General features: G+C 54.3%; 1 protein-coding gene across 1 annotated transcript in view; it reads left to right on the top strand.

Annotated features, from left to right (window-relative positions):
* Positions 1-20,513, top strand: part of SYT12 (synaptotagmin 12) — a 28,103-nt gene extending 7,590 nt beyond the window's left edge. The window contains exons 3-8 of the mRNA XM_033205339.1: positions 3,911-4,104; positions 9,405-9,797; positions 13,592-13,807; positions 14,548-14,668; positions 15,702-15,835; positions 18,211-20,513. Coding sequence (XP_033061230.1) covers positions 3,911-4,104; positions 9,405-9,797; positions 13,592-13,807; positions 14,548-14,668; positions 15,702-15,835; positions 18,211-18,384 — 1,232 coding nt within the window. The 3' untranslated portion in view covers positions 18,385-20,513. The remainder of the gene's footprint in view (positions 1-3,910; positions 4,105-9,404; positions 9,798-13,591; positions 13,808-14,547; positions 14,669-15,701; positions 15,836-18,210) is intronic.
* Positions 20,514-21,046: the final 533 nt, after the last annotated feature.

The raw sequence follows: 21,046 nt of genomic DNA, 5'->3' as shown, positions 1-21,046 counted from the left end.
GCCATTGCTCCCACCCAGTCACCCTGTGCCCCAGCAGGGAGATGGGAGCTGGCTCAGAGATGCCTCGAGACTCCAGACATACTCCTGCAGCCCTCCCCATGGACGGCAGATGGGGTCAGAGCTGAAACACACCAGCCATCTTTTCTCCCTTTGTTCTTCTCCCCATTCACAGACGGGAGAGGTGAGGCTCAGAGAGTAACCGGTCAGGACGTGCCCTCAGGTCTCCTGACTCCCAGCCCCAGGCTACCCATCACTCCAGCTCCTACCCTAACACAGCCCCTGGGAAGCCCAGGGCTGATCTGAAGGGTGTGCCCGGTTTTCCCACCACTTTTCACCCTCGGGCTCACGGGTCTAGCCTCCTACACCCCACCCCCTATCTGTATGGCCTTGGGCAAGTGGTGAAACCTGAGCTTCTACTTACTCATCTGTAAAATGCAAACGATGAGCCTTGCCTCAGGGCTGTTGGGAAGATTTAGAGAGCTGATGGATGTGCAGCGCCCAGCACAGTGCAAACGCCACTCTCCCAGCGCCAGGGCTTTGCACATGCTGTTCTCCTGGCCTGGAGTTCTTCTCTGCCTCTGCCTCTGCCTCTGCCTCTGCCTCTGCCTGCCTGAGTCCTGGGGCCTGGTGTCAGGGTTACAGGTGCGAATCTGGACCCAGTCTGTCTGGAGGCAGATCTTTCCTCTGTCCCTCAGCTTCCTCATCTGTAAAATGGGGAAAGCAATAGAACCAACCTCCCAGGATTGCCTTGACTGGATGGGTTAATACATGTGACGTGCTTAGAACAGAACCTGGCAAATCATAAATAGTAAGTGCTCCATAAGGGGAGTTATTCCTCCTCCTCCTCGTCCCCCTTGTTTCTGGTCTTAGCCTAGACCCCACTTCCAATATCACCCCAAGACTAGTATTCCATAAAATCAATAAACAAATGAATGTGAATTGTCATTTCATGTCACCTTCCTGGGGCTTTTCCTTCTGTGCCCCCAGCCCTGCCCCCTTTTCTGCCACCCCGGGCATGGGCTTCATCCTTCAGCTCCCAAGAGCCTCAGGCGCAGGGGAGCCTGACCTGCTTTGCCACCTGGCTGTACCCACAGCCTGCCCAGAGACCTTGGGCCTCTGGTCCTGACCTCTGGCCAACCCCTGGCTACCACCCAGCCCTGCTGTGACCCTGCTCCCAGGACTTCCAGAACATGCCAAGCCTTGGCAGGGCGGGGCCCGGAGCCTCCGTGGATCTCTTTGTGATGGGTGTATTTAGCCCACAGGTGACATTCGGTCAACGGGAGCAGGAGGAAGGAGGGTTTCTTCACGGCCCTTCCATTGTCATTACCCATTCCTTCTGTTTTCCCCTGGTCTGCCCAGCCCGTGACTATGTGCTGCGTTACTTTTACACACATCACAATTGTGTGATTAGACCATGTTGGGGATTCATTTTTTTTCCCTCTCTTAACAATGCCAGAAATGTGTCTCTGCATTGCCACATTTGTGCCATCCTAATGACCTCAATTGTCATGCTCAAAGGCCAGTGACATTTCCTCCCAAGACAGTGCCACCAGCCCTCCCTGGCCCCCTCGGTGGGACCTTCAGGCTGTTTCCAGATTTCTGCTGTTATAAATACAGCCTCGATGACTCATCTCAGACATAAAACTTTTTGGGATTTTCCCTTTAGAATAAATTCATCAGAGTGGGACCGCTGGATGGGGGATGTTCTTGTCATCTGCATTTTCCAGAGTCTGAAGCCCAGAGGTGCTGGGTGACTTGCCTGGAAGCCAAAGTACCTGTGCCCGGCTCTGCCGTTTCTCACCAATGGCCTTGAGTGGAGAAACAGATGTGCCCGTTACCCTTCCTTGGTCTGTTTTCCTCTTTTAGAAAGTAGGGCCATGGCTGGGTGCACTGGCTCATGCCTGTAATCCCAGCACTTTGGGAGGCTGAGGTGGGTGGATCACCTGAGGTCACGAGTTCGAGACCAGCCTGGCCAACACGGTGAAACCCTGTCTCTATTAGAAATACAAAAATTAGCCGGGCGCAGTGGTGGACGCCTGTAATTCCAGCTACTCGGGAGGCTGAGGCAGGAGAATTGCTTGAACCCAGGAGGCAGAGGTTGCAGTGAGCTGAGATCGTGCCACTGCACTCCAGCCTGGGCAACAAGAGCAAAACTCCATCTCAAAAAAAAAAAAAAAAAAAAAAAACAGAAAAAAAAGAAAAAGAAAAGAAAAGAAAGTAGAGCCTCACAGGGTGCTTAGCGCTGGGAGGGCGTCAGGGCTGGAGGCCAGTGAGTCGGTGCTGTGGATCTGGGTAAAGGTGGCTCAGTAGAGAGCAGGGCAGCCTAGAGGGGCTGCCCCACTGTGTGCTCCACTCCAGTGCATCTGGGCTTCAGGGCAGCAGTGATGAGGAACTTCTCTAGCCCCAGGTCCCCTCCCTCCCTCCCCCAGGCACTCTGCCCACTCTGGGCTTTTTATACCCCTCTATTCTTCCTGCCCTTGACTTCCAGCTCCTGTTACTGTGGCCTGGCACACTTCTTGCCCCTCCTGATATCTTGGCTTACATGTCCCTCCTCCAGGAAGCCTTCCCGGGCTGCTCCTATTCCCAGAACCCTGATTCGTCTATTTATTTGCCTGCCCCACACCACCCCCTAGATTGCCAGCTACTTAAGGACAGGGACTTGGCCTGGGGCTGACTTAGCCCTGGCTACCTGTGCCCATAGGCTGCTGGCGCACCAGGGTTGGTGCTCAATGGATGTGCAGTGATCAATCTCCAGCCCTGAGATGCCCTTCACACCTCTCTCCACCTTGCTGCAAGGGAACTGTGCAGGGTCGAGGCCGGGTGGGGCAGTGGTTACTCCGCTTGCTTTGGGGTCAGGCTGCCAGAGTTGGAGTCCCAGCATCACCCCTTCTGGGCTCTGTGACCTTGAGCAAGTTCTTTAGTCTTTCTGTGCCTCAGTTTCCTCACTTGAATTGAGACAGACACAGTACTAAGAACAGTTTAGAGAGCCGTATTTGCCAGCACTGTGACCTGCAGAATGAATCCCAGTGTCTCCTTGGCTTCCTGTGGGGAAGCAGAGCCAGGTTTCCTAGGAGAGGGAGGCAAAACCTTGGAACGTGTGTGGTCCTGCCGCGTGCCAAGCACGGTGCTGGAGAGGACGTGCCTGCCACAGTTGAGGGGGTTGTTAATTTCCGTCTTCGGGGGCAGCAAGGCTCAGAGAGGGAAGGTTATTGACTCATCAGCAGAGCAAAAGCCTCTGAGCATCCGGATTTGTCTCTGAGCCCTGCACAGCCTACAGCCACCTCACTTGTGGCTGAGTTGTTTGTTTTGGTAAGAGATTCACGGAGAGATAAGATTCACATACCGTGCAATTTACCCACTGAAAGTATACAATTCAGTGGTTTTTAATATATTGTGCGACCAGCCACACAATCCATTTTTAGAATATTTTCATCATCCCCCAAAGAAACCCTATTTCTCCCAACTCCCAGCCTGACAGTCACTAATCTACTGTATAGATGGTGTCAATTCTGTCTACGTAGATTTGCCTGTTCTGGATATTACATACACGGGCTGATCATCCTCAATCCAAAAATCCAAAATCGAAAATCTGAAATTTTTTGTGGGCTGACATGATGCTGAAAGGAAATGTCCACTGGAGCATTCTGGATTTCAGATATTTGGATTAGGAGTGCTCAACCTATAAGTGGAATGTAAATATCCCCAAATCAGAAAAAACCTGAAATCCAAAACACTTCTGGTCCCAAGCAACACAGGAAAGTGTATGTCTTGTTCGACATGGGATCTCCAGCACCTAGCACATAGTAGGCATTCAATAAATATCCATTCAATGAAGAAGTCGGTGCTGCTCCCCGGGTGGGGGTCTGTATCCACTAGGAAGCCCTAATGAGAGGCTGCCCTTGCCTTGCAGTCATCAAGAGCCCCCCTGGCTGGGAGGTGGGTGTCTATGCTGCAGGGGCCCTGGCCCTGCTGGGAATCGCAGCTGTGAGCCTGTGGAAGCTCTGGACGTCGGGGAGCTTCCCCAGCCCCTCTCCGTTCCCCAATTACGACTACAGGTACCTTCAGCAGAAGTACGGCGAGAGCTGCGCAGAGGCCAGGCAGAAGGTGAGGCTTCTGCTCCTACAGGTGCACAGCGAGTGCAACCCCATGCCCCCACCATCCACTCAGATCGGCCTTCAGCCCCTCTCCCTCCACCACCGCCCCCTCCTGGTTGATGTCCTCCTTTGAAGGGGAGTAGACCTCCCTCCTCCCCTTTCACATCTGCAACTTTTTTTTTTTTTTTTTTTTGAGATAGAGTTTCCCTCTTGTTGCCCAGGCTGGAGTGCAATGGCATGATCTGGGCTCACTGCAACCTCTGCCTCCCGGGTTCAAGCGATTCTCCTGCCTCAGCCTCCCAAGTAGCTGGGATTATAGGCGTGCACCACCATGCCCAGTCAGTTTCATATTTTTAGTAGAGATGGAGTTTCACCATGTTGGTCAGGCTGGTGTCGAACTCCTGACCTCAGGTGATCCATCTGCCTTGACCTCCCAAAGTGCTGGCATGAGTCACCACACCTGGCCTGCTTTTTTTTTTTTTTTTTTTTGAGACGGAGTCTCGCTCTGTCGCCCAGGCTGGAGTGCAGTGGTGCGATCTCAGCTCACTGCAAGCTCTGCCTCCAGGGTTCATGCCATTCTCCTGCCTCAGCCTCCCGAGTAGCTGGGACTACAGGCACCCGCCACCTCGCCCGGCTAGTTTTTTTGTATTTTTTAGTAGAGACGGGGTTTCACCTTGTCTGCCAGGATGGTCTCGATCTCCTGACCTTGTGATCCGCCCGCCTCGGCCTCCCAAAGTGCTGGGATTACAGGCTTGAGCCACCGCGCCCGGCCCGGCCTGCTTTTTAACTACTAACGTCTTCTTTCTTTCTCTTTCTTTCTTTCTTTCTTTGTTTCTTTCTTTCTTTCTCTCTTTCCTTTTTTTTTCAAAATGCTCCTTGTGGAGGAGGGCTACCCCATAGGAATGTGTCCAGAGTAACCTGATATATTTATTTCTTCTTCTTTTTTTTTTTTTTGAGACACGGTCTCACTCTGTCACCCAGGCTGGAGTGCTCCGGCAGAATCTCAGTTCACTGCGACCTTCACCTCCTGGGCTCAAGCAATCCTCCCACCTCAGCCTCATGAGTAGCTGGGACTACAGGCCCAAGTCACGATGCCTAGCTAATTTTTTTTGTTTTTTGTAGAGACAGGGTTTCACCATGTTGGCCAGGCTGGCCTCAAACTCCTGGGCTCAAGAGATCTGCCCGCCTCGGCCTCGAAAAGTGCTGGAATTACAGACGTGCACCACCGTGCCAGGTCCTTCTCTTTTCACCTCCCTTCTAGCTGAAGCATTTTGACATACTGTTGAACACACATCATAAGCATTATTTTAACGGCTATGGGAGATTCCTTTTTGTGCATGTGCCATGATTGACTAAATGTCATGATAAATAATGCAGTGGATGTTCTGTATGTAAAACTTTGTCTTCATTTGGGATAGTGTACTTTGGATGGATGTCCACATGTGGAATTGTTGTATCAGGGGCACACACATTCTTAGGGATCTCCCTATACCTTGCTGAATGTTTTATCATTTAACACATGGCAGAGAATTTTCCGAATGTCATGTAGAGTTCCAGAAAACACAGCCAGAATCTATTACCAGATTAGAGTCCCTCATGCTCACTCACTTAAGGTGTCTGGGGGGACTATCTCACATGCTGTTGGGGGAGTGTAAATTTGAAAAAAACTTTCCCAGGCCTGGTGTGGTGGCTGACGTCTGTAATACCAGCACTTTGGGAGGCCGAGGTGGGTGGATCACCTGAGGGCAGGAGCTCAAGACCAGACTGGCCAACATGGTGAAACCCTGTCTCTACTAAAAATACAAAAATTAGCTGGGTGTGGTGACACATGCCTGTAATACCAGCTACTCGGGAGGCTGAGCACGAGAATCACTTGAACCTGGGAGGCAGAGGTTGCAGTGAGCCAAGATCGTGCCACTGCACTCCAGTCTGGTTGACAGAGCGAGACTCTGTCTCAAAAAAACCTCGCTTTTCCAAAGAGCATTTCGGCAACGCTTGTCAAAAGCCTACAAAGGACTGACTGGGCGTGGCGGCTCACGCCTGTAATCCCAGCACTTTGAGAGGCTGAGACTGGTTGATCACCTGAGGTCAGGAGTTCGAGACCAGCCTGACCAACATGGAGAAACCCCATCTCTACTAAAAGTACAAAATTGGCTGGGCGTAGTGGCACATGCCTGTAATCCCAGTTACTTGGGAGGCTGAGGCAGGAGAATCGCTTGAACTCGGGAGGTGGAGGTTGCGGTGAGCTGGGGTCATGCCATTGCACTCCAGCCTGGGCAACGAGAGCAAAACTCCGTCTCAAACAAAACCAAACCAAACAAAAAAAATTAACTGGGCATGGTGGCAGGCGCCTGTAATCCCAGCTACTCAGGAGGCTGAGACACGAGAATTGCTTCAACCCAGGAGCCGAGATTGCGGCAGTGCACTCCAGCCTGGGCAACAGAGTGAGACTCCATCAAAAACAAAAACAAAAAACCTTCAAGGGACTGTGTCCTCTGAGCCAGGATTTTAAGAAAGCTATTCAATACTGCAGCATTTGTATTTCTGAAAAAGTAGAAACAACGTAAGTGTCCAACAGTGGGAAAGAGTGATTAAATTATGATTATCTGCTCAATGGAAAATTGGGGAACCATGAAAATTATGGTAAGCAGCCAGGTGCAGTGTCTCATGTCTGTGATCCCAGCATTTTGGGTAGCCGAGGCAGAAGGATCTCTTGGGCCCAGGAGTTGGAGACCAGCCTGGGCAACAAAGCAAGATCTCATCTCTACCAATAAATAAATAAATAAATTAGCCTGGTGTGGCTGGGCGCGGTGGCTCATGCCTGTAATCTCAGCACCTTGGGAAGCCGAGGCGAGCAGATCACCTGAGGTTGGGAGTTCGAGACCAGCCTGACCAACATGGAGAAAGGCCGTCTCTACTGAAAATACCAAAAAATTAGCTGCGCATGGTGGGGCACGCCTGTAGTTCCAGCTACTCAGGAGGCTGAGGCAGGAGAATCGCTTGAACCCAGGAGGTGGAGTTTGCAATGAGCCGAGATCATGCCACTGCACTCCAGCCTGGGCGACAGAACGAGACTCCATCTAAAAAAAAAAAAAATAGCCAGGTGTAGTAGCTCACGCCTGTGGTCGCAGACACTTGGGAGAGTGATGTGGGAGGATTGCTTGGGCCCAGAAGATTGAGGCTGTGGAGAGCTGTGGTCACACTCCACCCTGGGCAAGTGAGACCCTGTCTCAAAAAAAAAAAAAAAAATATGGTAATGAAGGCATGGAAGATGTTTGTGGTATAAAAGGTTCTTGTTTTCTCAAATCCCAAGGTCAATTTAGGGAAAATAAAAATATTTATTTATTTATTTATTTATTTTATTTTTTATTTTTTTGAGCCGGAGTCTCACCCTGTCGCCCAGGCTGGAGTGCAGTGGCGCAATCTTGGCTCGCTACAACCTCCACCTCCTGGGTTCAAGCAGTTCTCCTGCCTCAGCCTCCTGAGTAGCTGAGATTACAGGCGCATGCTGCCACACCGGCTAATTTTTTTTTTTTTTTTTTTTTTTTGAGACAGAGTCTGGCTCTGTCGCCCAGGCTGGAGTGCAGTGGCCGGATCTCAGCTCACTGCAAGCTCCGCCTCCCAGGTTTACGCCATTCTCCTGCCTCAGCCTCCCGAGTAGCTGGGACTACAGGCGCCTGCCACCTCGCCCGGCTAGTTTTTTGTAGTTTTTAGTAGAGACGGGGTTTCACTGTGTTAGCCAGGATGGTCTCGATCTCCTGACCTCGTGATCCGCCCGTCTCGGCCTCCCAAAGTGCTGGGATTACAGGCTTGAGCCACCGCGCCCGGCCACCGGCTAATTTTTATAGTTTTAGTAAGACAGGGTTTCACCATGTTGGCCAGGCTGATCTTGAACTCCTGACCTCAGGCGATCTGCCACCTCAACCTCCCAAAGTGCTGGTATTACAGGCGTGAGCCACTATGCCTGGCCAAGGGGGAAAAAAATTAATATTTGGGTGTCACCCAACATGAACTTCCTGCGTTGTAAAGTTCCCCTATGGCTGCTCCATCACCTCTTGAGTGGCTGGCTTACCTGTTCTTCTTCTGGGACACTTAGGGTGCTAGCTGTTTTTCCTTCTTCTAAACATCACTGCAATCGACAACTTGATGTATGGAATTCTGTCCCTACAAATAAACATGTTAAGAAAAAGTTGAGGGGCTGGGTGCGGTGGTTCACGACTGTAATCTCAGCACTTTGGGAGGCCGAGGCAGGTGGATCATGAGGTCAGGAGTTCAAGACCAGCTTGGCCAACATAGTGAAACCCTGTCTCTACTAAAAATACAAAAATTAGCTGGGTGTGGTGGCGGGCACCTGTAGTCCCAGCTACTTGGGAGGCTGAGGCAGGAGAATTGCTTGAACCCAGGAGGCAGAGGTTGCAGTGAGCCAAGATTGTGCCACTGCACTCCAGCCTGGGCAATGCAGCAAAACTTTGTCTCAAAAAAAAAATAAATAAATAAATAAATAAATAAATAGTTGGCCAGGCGCAGTGACTCACACCTGTAATCCCAGCACTTTGAGAGGCTGAGGCAGGCAGATTGCCTGAGGTCAAGAGTTTGAGACCAGCCTGGCCAACATGGAGAAACCCTGTCTCTACTAAAAATACAAAATTAGCCAGACGTAGTGGTGCGCACCTGTAATCCCAGGTCCTCAGGAGGCTGAGGCAGGAAAATTGCTTGAACCCGGGAGGTGGAGGTTGCGGTGAATTGAGATCATGCCACTGCACTCTAGCCTGACAACAGAGTGAGACCCTGGCTCAAAAAAAAAAAAAAAAAGTCTCATGTACCCCTAGGCTGGGCACGGTGGCTCAGGCCTGTAATCCCAGCACTTTGGGAGGCTGAGGTAGATGGGTGGATCACCTGAGGTTGGGAGTTCGAGACCAGCCTGACCAACACAGAGAAACCCTGTCTCTACTAAAAATACAAAATTAGCCAGGCATGGTGGGACGTGCCTGTAATCCCAGCTACTCAGGAGGCTGAGGCAGGAGAATCACTTGAACCCTGGAGGCAGAGGTTGCAGTGAGTCAAGATCACGCCATTGCACTCCAACCTGGGCAACAAGAGTGAAACTCGGTCTCAAAAAAATAAATAAATAAATAAGTGACATGAAATAATATTAAACAAGGACCTTCCTAGCTAAGGGATGCAGGGCTTCTGTGAAAGGGGAACTTGGAGATTCGAGAATGAACAGCACTTACTCATCTCTTTGACGTCTCCCAGTGACCCTGCCTATGGCCCCCATGATGCTCCCACATCCCTCTTTCTCATCCCCAGAGAGTGCCTGCCTGGAATGCCCAGCGGGCCAGCACGTGGGGACCATCCAGCCGCAAAGGCAGTCTCAGCATTGAGGACACTTTTGAGAGCATCAGTGAGCTGGGGCCTCTGGAGCTGATGGGCCGGGAGTTGGACCTGGCCCACTGTGGGACCCTCCGGAAGTCCCAGTCGGCCGACTCCCTGAACTCCATCTCCTCCGTGAGCAACACCTTTGGACAGGACTTCACCCTGGGCCAGGTGGAGGTGAGCATGGAGTACGATGCTGCCTCCCACACCCTGCACGTGGCCGTGCTGCAGGGCAAGGACCTCCTGGAGCAGGAGGAGGCCAGCTTCGAGTCCTGCTTCATGCGCGTCAGTCTGCTGCCCGACGAGCAGATCGTGGGCATTTCCCGGGTAAGTGGGGCTTAGGGTGGGGCACAAGGGTGCTCTGGGCTCATTAGACGCCTCCCAGGCAGGCAGGGCGGTGGGGCCCGGCAGGATCCCAGGAAGGCACTAGAGTGCAAATATGGATGCTGATCCCAGAGCTGAAGCTTCAGACTGTAGAGAAAGCTCCGTACAGAGCCAGGAGGTGGGGGGCTCCACCTGAAGGCTCCCATTGGGTGGAGTTCTTAGCTCTCCTGCTAGGTGAATACAGACTGTGGCAACTGTCCCTGTCCACATCTGCCCTGTGTCAACATGGGGTCCCAGCAGAAAAGGGATGACATGTTCAAGAAGGCTAATTTGGGGAGAGCTTAATAACAGGACTGCCCAGGTACAGTGACTCATGCCTGTAATCTCAGCACTTTGGGAGGTCAAGGTGGGAGGATCACTTGAGCCTAACCAGGAGTTGAAGGCCAGCCTAAGCAACACGGCAAAACTCCTTCTCTGACAACAACAACAACAAAAAATTTAGCTGGGTGTGGTAGTGCCAGCTAATGTATAGTCCCAGCTATTTGGGAGGCTGAGATGGGAGGATCACTTGAGTCCAGGAGGTTGAGGCTGCCATGAGCCACGATTGCACCACTGCACTCCAGCCTGGGTGACAGAATGAGACCCTATCTCAAAAAATAAAAATAGGAGTGGGTGCAGTGGCTCACACCTGTAATCCCAGCCCTTTGGAAGGCTGAGGCAGGTGGATCACCTGAGGTCAGGTGTTTGAAACTAGCCTGGTCAACATGCTGAAACCCCATCTCTCCTAAAAATACAAAAATTAGCCAGGCATGGTGGTGCACACCTGTAATCCCAGCTATTTGGGTGGCTGAGGCAGGAGAATTGCTTGAACTCAGGAGGTGGAGGTTGCAATGAGCCAAGATCATGCCACTGCACTCCGGCCTGGGCGACAGAGTGACCGCACTTCAAAAATAATAAATAAATAAATAAATATTTAAAATGAAAATAGGCCGGGCGCGGTGGCTCAAGCCTGTAATCCCAGCACTTTGGGAGGCCGAGACTGGCGGATCACGAGGTCAGGAGATCGAGACCATCCTGGCTAACACAGTGAAACCCTGTCTCTACTAAAAATACAAAAAATACAAAAATCTAGCCGGGCGAGGTGGCGGGCGCCTGTAGTCCCAGCTACTGGGGAGGCTGAGGCAGGAGAATGGCGTAAACCCGGGAGGCGGAGCTTGCAGTGAGCTGAGATCCGGCCACTGCACTCCAGCCTGGGCGACAGAGTGAGACTCCATCTCAAAAAAATAAAAAATAAAAAAAAAATAAAATGAAAATAACAAGAACATTTAGAGTGGCACGGATGGGTTGTGAGGCGACCTCAGGGATGGCATGGTACCCTGGAGGGGTATAACAGGAGGGGCGGTCCCACTCTAGATCTGAAGGGGTGAGGGGAAGGTGAGGTTACTGGGCCCAAAAGGATAGAGGGCCACCTTGTGTGGAGAGGGCTACCTTGGTGGGAGCTGCGCCCTTTGGCCAAAGGACATGGTCGTCCTGCAGCAATACTGCAGAGAAGGACCTCCCTCCCCCTCCAGTTTCCTCCTGGTGACCTCCACTGGTTGACCTGACCAGAAGCCAAAGGCCAAGGGAATCTGTTGACACAGCCCATGGAGGTCAACTTTCAGGGCCAGAGCAGAGTGGGGAAGGGTGAAGAATAAAGCGTGAGGGACAGGGAAGGCACCCAGTCCCTTAGGCTACCCTCCACACATCCCTGTACCTCCTGTACCTCACAGAGCCAAGCCAACAGAGCCACATCTGGGCTGAAGGATGGGGATGGCCTGTGACCAGAGTGTGAGGAGGGCGTGTTTAGGCACCAAGTTGGGGTGGCCCAGCTTCTGAGAGGCAGTACAGCGGGCGATTAGGAGCAGGACCCTGGAGCCTGACTGCCTGGGTTCAAATCCTGGTTCTGCCTCTTCCTAGCAGTATGACCTTGGGTAAGTCAGTTTAGTACCCCATGACTCAATTTCCCCATCTGTCAAACGGGCATCATGGTTATTGAGAAAGAGATGGGTTAACATATGTGGAGTTCTTAGCCCAGCCCAGGTCAGTGCCCCATAGGTTGGCTCTCAGAACCGTGCAGAGCTCCTGTCGTGCCCAGCCATGTTGCCTGTGGTCTGGGCTGCCTAGAGGACTCTGGGTGGTTCAGGACGCACTCCTGGAGAAGGGTCATTGGCAGATAGCAGCCACCACAGCCTGATGTGTGCTGAGAACCTGGTTCACAGAGCCTAGCACATCCATGATTCTCTCATTAGCCCCTGAGGCCGACAGGACGGATTGTTAGGGCATCTTACAGATGAGGAAACTGAGGCTCAGAAAAGTGCTTTGCCCAAGACAACCCCCGTAAGGAAGCAGGATGTCCAGAACTCGAACCCAGGGTTCCATCCTCCTCCACCCATGTGCGCATAGAGCACACGCTCAGAGAATGGCTGGTTGGGGAGCCCAGGCCCCCATGAGCAGGGAACAGCTGAGAGGCTAATTTAGCCGAAGGAGGGAGAGGTGGAGCCAGATCATGAACAGCCTGAATGCCGAGGTCAGGAGGTCAGGAGGCCAGGTGGGCTTTATCCCTTGGAGGCAAGGAGCCCTTCAAAAACAAGGGTTTGTGTAGGGAACATGAGCACTGTGAGAAGAGCCTTTCCATGCCCGGGCAGTGACAGAAGAGTGTGGTCATGGTGGCTGGTGGCCCTGGGGGATTTATTCTGGGGAAGGCAAGCTTCGCAGCATAATAGCCTGGGCAATCCCACCAGGGGGTGCTGCCCCCAAACTAGGCAGCCCCTCAGCCTCAGGCAGGGTCCAAGAATGAGAACGACTTTCTTTAAATATCGCCAGGCAGTGACTAAAGCATCCCCCCCATTCCCCAGAGACAGTGCCTGCAATGCACCTTCCCGGGGGCCCGCCCACGACTTCCTGGGAGGAGGCCAGTGGCGCCCACCAGGCAGGACTGGGCTTGGAAACCAAGTTGGCCCAACCTTGCCTAGTTCTCCCTTCCATCCACCCATCCAGCCTATGATGTTCAAACAGTCCTGGGCCAGGCTCTTCAGGAACCTGGGACATCAGTGGCTCATGACTCCACGGACAACTGTCCCACTCCACTGCTTGCCTGGCCTAGGGCTAGACTCGAGCAGATGCCAGAAATATGGAGACCCGCTCCTCCAGGGCATCTGGAGGGTTCTGGGGTGCCACGGGCACTGAGGACAGAAATTAGTTGGGATCAGATTGTGGGAGTTTCAAATGCCAGGCCGCTAGCTTGGCCACCACTGAGGAGAGGAGAGGAGGCTTTTAAACCTTCAAGGCTGGCCAGGCGCGGTGGCTCAAGCCTGTAATCCCAGCACTTTGGGAGGCCGAGACAGGCGGATCACGAGGTCAGGAGATCGAGACCATCCTGGCTAACACAGTGAAACCCCGTCTCTACTAAAAAATACAAAAAAACTAGCCGGGTGAGATGGCGGGCGCCTGTAGTCCCAGCTACTCGGGAGGCTGAGGCAGGAGAATGGCGTAAACCCGGGAGGCGGAGCTTGCAGTGAGCTGAGATCCGGCCACTGCACTCCAGCCTGGGCGACAGAGCGAGACTCCGTCTCAAAAAAAAATAAAATAAAATAAAAAATAAACCTTCAAGGCTGAGCCACCAAAGGAAAGACGCATTGAAGGTGTCATGACAACAGAGCGAGGACTCTAGCCTGGGCCTCTGGACTCCCTGTCCAGTGCTCTCTCCCTGCTGCGGCCTCTCAGGCCCCTAGCGCCCTCCATGGCCCTTTCTCCTGCAGATCCAGAGGAATGCCTACTCCATCTTCTTTGATGAGAAGTTCTCCATCCCCCTGGATCCCACAGCCCTGGAGGAGAAGAGCCTGAGGTTTTCTGTATTTGGCATCGATGAGGATGAGCGCAACGTCAGCACGGGGGTGGTGGAGCTGAAGCTTTCTGTGCTTGACCTCCCGCTGCAGCCCTTCAGCGGCTGGCTCTATTTACAGGACCAGAACAAGGTAAGTGACCTGCCCCGGCCTACTCGTCCGCCTCGGAAGAGCACGCACACGCATACACTTCCAGGAAGGGACTCCATCATCCTCTGCAATGGCCCGAACCCCAACATCATTAGGAGAGCAGAGAAGAAGACCAGAGCCACATCTGAGGAAACCGCTTACTGCAGGCAAATTTCAAACACATCCCGACCACTGTTGACAGCTCTTCTGCTGCTTTGCCACCAAAGCTTCAGAGGTTCTACCCCTACTGAGCTTCTGCTAGTGAAACATTCCTCTGGCCTTAGAGGGGATGATTTCAGACAGAGGCCAAGCTGCACTTTAGTTTTGTAATTGTAGGAATGTTCACAGAACATCATTGCTGTTTAAGCAAAGAATCGAATTCCATTCCACTTGGATCGCTGTGTATTACTACCGCAGAGTGTTTTCCTTGGCCGGCAATGACGGAACAAAACTACATTTGATAGCTACATTTGACAGGCCGCCTCTGGCCTTTGGTCCCAGGCAGGGCCCACACCCAGTGGAAGGGAGGGGTGGGACATGCTCCCTGCAGTGGCGGGGGGTGGGTGGCTGTCCCTTTCTCCAGGCTGTCCCTGCCAGCCTGGAGCCCTGTGGTGAGGGGCCCCCGGTGCAGCCGCTTCTCTATGGAGAAGGGAGCCTCAGCCTTTCCCTGGCAGCCAAGGCCTTCCCCGGACCCCTCAAGCCGGGTGGAGAGAAGCCCTCTGAGCCACCCATCTGTCCCCCAGGCCGCCGATGCTGTGGGGGAGATCCTGCTCTCCCTCAGCTACCTCCCCACAGCCGAGCGCCTCACCGTGGTCGTGGTTAAGGCCAAGAACCTTATCTGGACCAATGACAAGACCACAGCGGGTAAGGCCCAGCAGGCAGCCCAGCTCCCCCATGTGGCTCAGTGGAAGCTGTGGCCCAGCTGCTGTGCTGTGGGCATCTGGAGGCATCAGCAAGTGTGGGACACAGTGCCAAGGTTCCCCTCAGCTTTGCTGAGCCCAGAAGTCGTGCAGATGGGTAGGGGGTGGCATGGGCACAATTCATCCAACTGGGGAAACATGAGATCCCTGGAGGGTGGCAGGGGCCCCTGCGAGGGCAGAGTGAAGGGGGTCAGAGTGATGGGGGGTCTGAGGGCAGGAGGCAGCACTCAGGGCTGGGGGCACTGGACAGGGAACCAAGCTGGGCATCTGTTTCCTGGAACTGGAATTCATGGTGGAGGCTCCATTCCCAGAGACAGGGCAGTACCCCAGACTCCAAAAAGGGACCAGGGCCACAGGGTTGAGGTGGGTGCCAGGCAGGACCTCATGCCTTAGGTCTGCAGGAGCCGCCATTCCCTCTCAAAGCAGTGACCGTGGAGGCAGGTGTATTCTAGAGAACTGAAGACAGGGCGCTGGGGGAGCCTGATCTATTGGGAGTTGCAAGCCTTGGGATGGCGCGGGGGAGCGGGGAAGGGGCCAGCTCCAGGCAGGTGCAGCAAGGACACTCCGTGGGCAATAGGTGATGGGCAGACGGCAACTTGTTATTTCAGAGCTGCACACAGTTGAGTCAGGCTCTGCTGTGCGGGCGCCCGGTGACTCAGGGCTGACGTCTGCACTCGGGCCATTTATAGAAGGAACGCGGCAGGGCTGCTGAGTCCCCCAGCATCCTAGGAGGGGAGCGCGTGGGCTGTGAGGCAGCTGCCTGAGCACAAAGCCCAGCCCTCACCTGACATGCTGTGTGAGCCTCAGTTTTCTCATCTGTGAAATGGGAAAAAAAATAAAGGACCAAGGGCGGGGCTGCAGGAGGTCACCGCAACAGCAAAGCATTGAGGAGTTTGGAGTCGGTGGGTGGAGCCAGACTGGGCAGGGCTGTGGTGAGTGAGTGTGACGCTGGCCCTCACCGCTCCACATGCCCACAGACCCCTTCGTCAAGGTATACCTGCTGCAGGATGGGAGGAAGATGAGCAAAAAGAAGACAGCCGTGAAGAGGGATGACCCCAACCCGGTGTTCAACGAAGCCATGATCTTCTCGGTGCCAGCCATTGTGCTCCAGGTGAGGGGGCTGGGGGACCGGAAGGGGCCAGGTGACCCCAGGGCTCTGGGGCTGCCACATCTCTCTACCTTCACTTCTGAGGGCTCCTGCAGGGGTAGCAGTTTGCCTCCAGCCATCACTTTCTAGCAGTTATTGAGTGCCACTGGGGCCAGCCCTAGGGTGGGTGCTGGGGACACAGGCATGGCTTTCTTGGTGCTCACAAGGGACAGGCAGGAGAGTCCTTAATCCACTAAGAGTGTCCTAGACTCCCGCAGTCAGGTGAGGGGCCTTCCTGCAGGAGGGGATACCCAGCTCTGAGGGAGGACCATTCCCAGTGGAGGGAACTGCAGAGGGCTAGAGAGGAGCCGGGGTGAGCCAGGCACCCACAGTTCCTGCTGTGAATCTCCCAGGCTCTATTTCAGAGTTCTGCTGAACTCCTCAAGTTCCCGTGGTCTTCAAAAGGTGACATGCTCCAGGGAGACCTCTCCCAGCAGGGATATCACAGACCACGGGTGGGAGCACTGCAGAGGATAGGGCTCGGGCCCTGCTTGCATGCCTCGGAGGATGGGGCTGACACCACCTTCCGTCACTATCTCTAGCCCTCCTCCGCACTCCTGACAATGAGAAAGTCCTTTGTGCCGTGAGCCAAAACCTGCCTCCATAGCCCCAGGGCTATACAGAACCCGCCTAATCTCCCCCAACCCAGGGACCCCACCTGTATGTAAAGGCCCAGAACTCTGCCTCGCTCTGAGTGTTCCTAACCCAGGCACATCCCAGCATCTCTGGCCCATCCTGGGTGTCGTAGCCTTCGCCTGCCACCCTCGTGGGGCAGGCTGCCCATGTGTCCTCTGCCTCCCCCTGGGTGTCATAGTGCCACTTCTCCACAGCCTCTAAAAGCAAGAGACTTCTTGGGACCATGTGGGAAGAGGGGGAGGAGAGAGATCGGGCTGGGTTTGAGTTTCAGCTCCCACTCTCATCTCAAGCACAGTCTCCCCTGTCCTCGGCTGTGAGTGCAACATGGTGATATTAGTAATAGCATGTTCTGTCGGTGCGCAGGTGCTGTTCTACACAGTTCACTCATTTTGTTTCCGAAACAGCCCTATGAGATAGAAACCAATTTTTTTTTTTTTGAGATGGAGTCTCGCTCTGTTGCCCAAGCTGGAGTGCAATGGTGTGATCTCAGCTCACTGCAACCTCCGCCTCCTGGGTTCAAGCGATTTTCCTGCCTCAGCTTCCTGAATAGCTGGGATTACAGGCACCTGCCACCACACCCGGCTAATTTTTGTATTTTTAGTAGAGTTGGGGTTTTACCATGCTGGCCAGGCTGGTCTTGAACTCCTGACCTTAGGCGATCCGCCCACTTCGGCCTCCCAAAGTGCTGGGATTACAGGTGTAAGCCACTGCGCCGGGCCCTAGTTTTTTGTTTTGTTTTTTTTTTTCCTTTGAGACAGAGTCTTGCTCTGTCAACCAGGCTGGAGTGCAGTGGCATGATCTCGGCTCACTGCAACCTCCACTTCCCAGTTTCAAGTGATTCTCCTGCCTCAGCCTCCCGAGTAGCTGGGATTACAGGCAAGCACCATGATGCCCGGCTAATTTTTGTGTTTTTGGTAGACACAGGGTTTTACCATGTTGGCCAGGCTGGCCTCGAACTCCTGACTTCAGGTGATCTGCCTGCCTTGGCCTCCCAAAGTGGTAGGATTACAGATGTGAGCCACTGCGCCCGACCAGAACAAATATTATCATCACCATTTCACAGATGGAGAAGCTGATGTAGCAAGAGCCCAAGTCACTGCCCAAGGTCACACAGCAAGGAAGTGGAGGCCAGGCGCAGTGGCTCATGCCTGTAATCCCAGCACTTTGGGAGGCTGAGGTGGGTGGATCACCTGAGGTCAGGAGTTCAAGACCAGCCTGGCCAACATGGTGAAACCCCCATCTCTACTGAAAATACAAAAATTAGCCGGGCATGGTGGCAGGCGCCTGTAATCTCAGCTACTTGGGAGGCTGAGGCAGGAGAATCAGTTGAACCTGGGAGGCAGAGGTTGCAGTGAGCCAAGATCATGCCCCTGTACTCCAGCCTGAGCAACAGAGTGAGACTGTCTCAAAAAAAAAAAAAAAAAAAGGAGGAGGGGGAAGTGGGGAGGCCAGCATTTGAACCCTGGCAGGCAGGTGCTGCCGCTGTGGAGGGAGGCAGCAAGAGAAGCCTGAGGGCCTAGTTCAAACTCTTGCCTGCCATTTATTTGCTGAGTGACCTGGGGCAAGTCTCCTCACCTCTTAGATCAGAAGTGAGGATTCAGGGAGCCCCCACTGGGGCCTGACATTTGTAGCCTTGAACCCAGGAGCCAAGAAGTACCTCTGACTGCTCCTGGTCCTCGGCACCCATGTTGCCTCTTCCTCAGGACCTGTCTCTCCGTGTGACGGTGGCTGAGAGCAGCAGCGATGGCCGTGGGGACAACGTGGGCCATGTCATCATTGGGCCGTCAGCCAGTGGCATGGGAACCACACATTGGAACCAGATGTTGGCCACGCTGCGCAGGCCTGTGTCCATGTGGCACGCTGTCCGGCGAAACTAGCAACCAGGGCGGGCCAGGTGGGCAGTGGAGCTACTGGAGCCTGGTACCCACTCGGCTCTGTCTGATGCCCTCTCCATAGCCCAGCTGGAGCCGTGAACACTGGGGTCCCCTGGTAGAGTCCTCATAAGCCATCCTGGTCTCTCTGTCCAGACTGCAGCAGAGGAGTGGGCGTGGCTCTGTGTCCAGGGCCCCAGGGTCTTCTCCTGCTGAGGACCAGCTATGGCTGGGCCAGGACAGAGGGAGGGCGCTGGGCACTGGACAGCTGTGCTCCATCTCAAGCTCCCTTAACCCTGCTCCTCCTGGGAGGCCAGCTGCCAAGCCAGGCTATGATCTGGAACCCAGTGAATCTTGGGGTCCAGGCACTGTGCTAGGCACCAGCAGGAGTAACACGAACAAACCTGGCCCTTAGGGCATCAGGAAGACAAGCTCCCCTGCCCCTGAGGATCTGCTCAGTGCTGATGGCAGCCCAGCTGTGTGGACTCAGGGGCTCTGAGGGCTGGGGAAACAGGAAGTATCTCTTTGACAAGGTAGGAGCTGCACTTGGAGGGGCAGGGAAAGTGAGCATGCTGCAGGCAGCGGGCCCAGCCTGAGCTATGGCAGGATGTGAACTTCCCATCACAAATGCAGTCCTCAGCCCACTGCAGTGGATACAAGGAAGGGCCTCTCTCAGGGCCGGAGAAGAGATCAAGAGACCAGGCCCAGGCGGAAGACTGCTGGCCACGTAGAACACTGGCTCCGGAGTTATTCTCTGTGAAATCTACTCCCCGGACCTCAAACATGGCAAGAACCAGAGGTCCAAAGAGGCCCAGACACAGGTTGTTGTGCTCAGTCCTGCGCCAACCAGGCCCAGGCTCTGCAAGCATTTGATGCCCTTCCAGGCCCACTGGGAGAAAGACGCCTCAGGCAGGTCTTAGCCTGGGAGGTGGCAGGGGTGGGGCAGAGAGAATACTGGCTGCAGAGGTCTTGGTGGGCTGCAGGTGCCTGGGAAGATGTGGTGGACAAGGAGGCTCTCAGGCTGGACCTTGGAGGGGTGGCAGCAGAAGGACAGCCCAGGTGGCTGAGGCCTGATGGGAGGCCAGGGTGGAAGGGCGGTTTGAGGGACGCCAGGATAAGACTGAATGCCAGGCTAGGAGGGAGATGGCTCTCAATCACAGGGCGGGGGGTGCCCCCGACACTGGGTCTCCTAGCTTCTAGTTCCCTAGAAGCGAAATCTTAGAGGGGGATTCTTGGGCAAGTAGCTTCTTGCGAGTGAGTGCTCCAAGAGAAACTTACCAGAGCCAGAAAGGGAGCTGAGGCTGGAGGGAGGAAGACAAGCAAGTGTGGCTTCAAGATCATCGCCTTGGCCTGACTGCTGTTGGGGCAGGGGCCTGGACTGTGAGAGGCACCCTGGGGCTCCCACCCAGAAGCAGAGGGGCTGGACTGTTGCACCTCTACTGGCATCAATCTTTGGTTACCCCCCAGCTCCAGTAGGAGGAGAGCGGGCAGACCTTATCGTCCCCAGCCTGGCGTCCCACAGTCCCAGGAAGCCGCTTCTTGCCTTCATGGCTGAGTGCTGGGAAGGTCTGAGCTCACCCAGGCCAGCAGATGGGGTATCATCTGCTCGGTGGGGCCACCCACAGGTGACAGCATGGACCCTCAGGCTGGCTGCCCCTGTTCCTTGGTCCATAACTGGTGAGCTATGGCGAACCAGGCCAACCAGTTATCCCCAGTGATATGGGGGGAGGAGGGGCTGGAACAGGGGCCCAGGGGACTGGAGGCAGGATGGTGGCTGTCCCCACCTGACACAGCCACGGCCCAGGCCCAAGGCCAGGCTGTCTATCCTGTGGCCACAGCAGGAGGTCAGCCCAGTGCCAGGAAACACAAGGCTGGATAAGGCTTTGTAGCCTGGGAGACCCCAACTCTCTCTGACCCAGCGGCTGTGCAATGCAGGCCACTGACCCCCCTCCCCTCTCCCTACTCTCCCTCCCCCTGACTGCATGACATGTTAACTGTGTGCCCAGGATGGCCGTGGTGGGGACGGGGTATGCTGACTGGAATGATTCTAGAACCAAAATAAAGCTGGAGCGGGAAGAGGGGGCTTCCAGGGAGCCCTGCTCGGCCCTGAATCACCTTCGTCTCTTCTCTAGGAATCAGGGACTCAGGCCTCCTGTGGGTTACTGTGCACCCTCCTTCCTGCTACCAGGTGCCCAGAGGGGAGTGAGGCCCATGTCTGCTGAGGAGACCATTACAGGGACCAATGCAGGCTGGGCATGGTGGCTCACACCTATAATTCCAGCACTTTAGGAGGCTAAGGTGGGTGGATCACTTGAAGTCAGGAGTTTGAGACCAGCCTGACCAACATGGCGAAACCCCATCTCTACTAAAAATACAAAAATTAGCCAGGTGTGGTGGCGGGCACCTGTAATCCCAGCTACTCGGGAGGCTGAGGCAGGAGAATCCCTTGAACCTAGGAGGTGGGGGCTGCAGTGGGCTGAAATCGCGCCACTGCACTCAAGCATGGGCAACAGAGCAAGACTCAAAAAAAAGGTCTTAAAAAAAAAACAAGGAAGGACCAATGCATCAGACTCCTCGGGAAGCTCAGAGGAGCCACTGAGCCAGCTCTGGCAGGAGAGAGTAGGATGACGGGGAGTATTAAGGAAGGCTTCCTGGTGGTGACACCCAG

Source organism: Trachypithecus francoisi, unplaced genomic scaffold (genome assembly GCF_009764315.1).
Source record: "Trachypithecus francoisi isolate TF-2019V2 unplaced genomic scaffold, Tfra_2.0 Lachesis_group8, whole genome shotgun sequence".
Classification (NCBI taxonomy): Eukaryota; Metazoa; Chordata; class Mammalia; order Primates; family Cercopithecidae; genus Trachypithecus; species Trachypithecus francoisi.
This window is presented reverse-complemented; position numbering and strand designations above follow the sequence as displayed.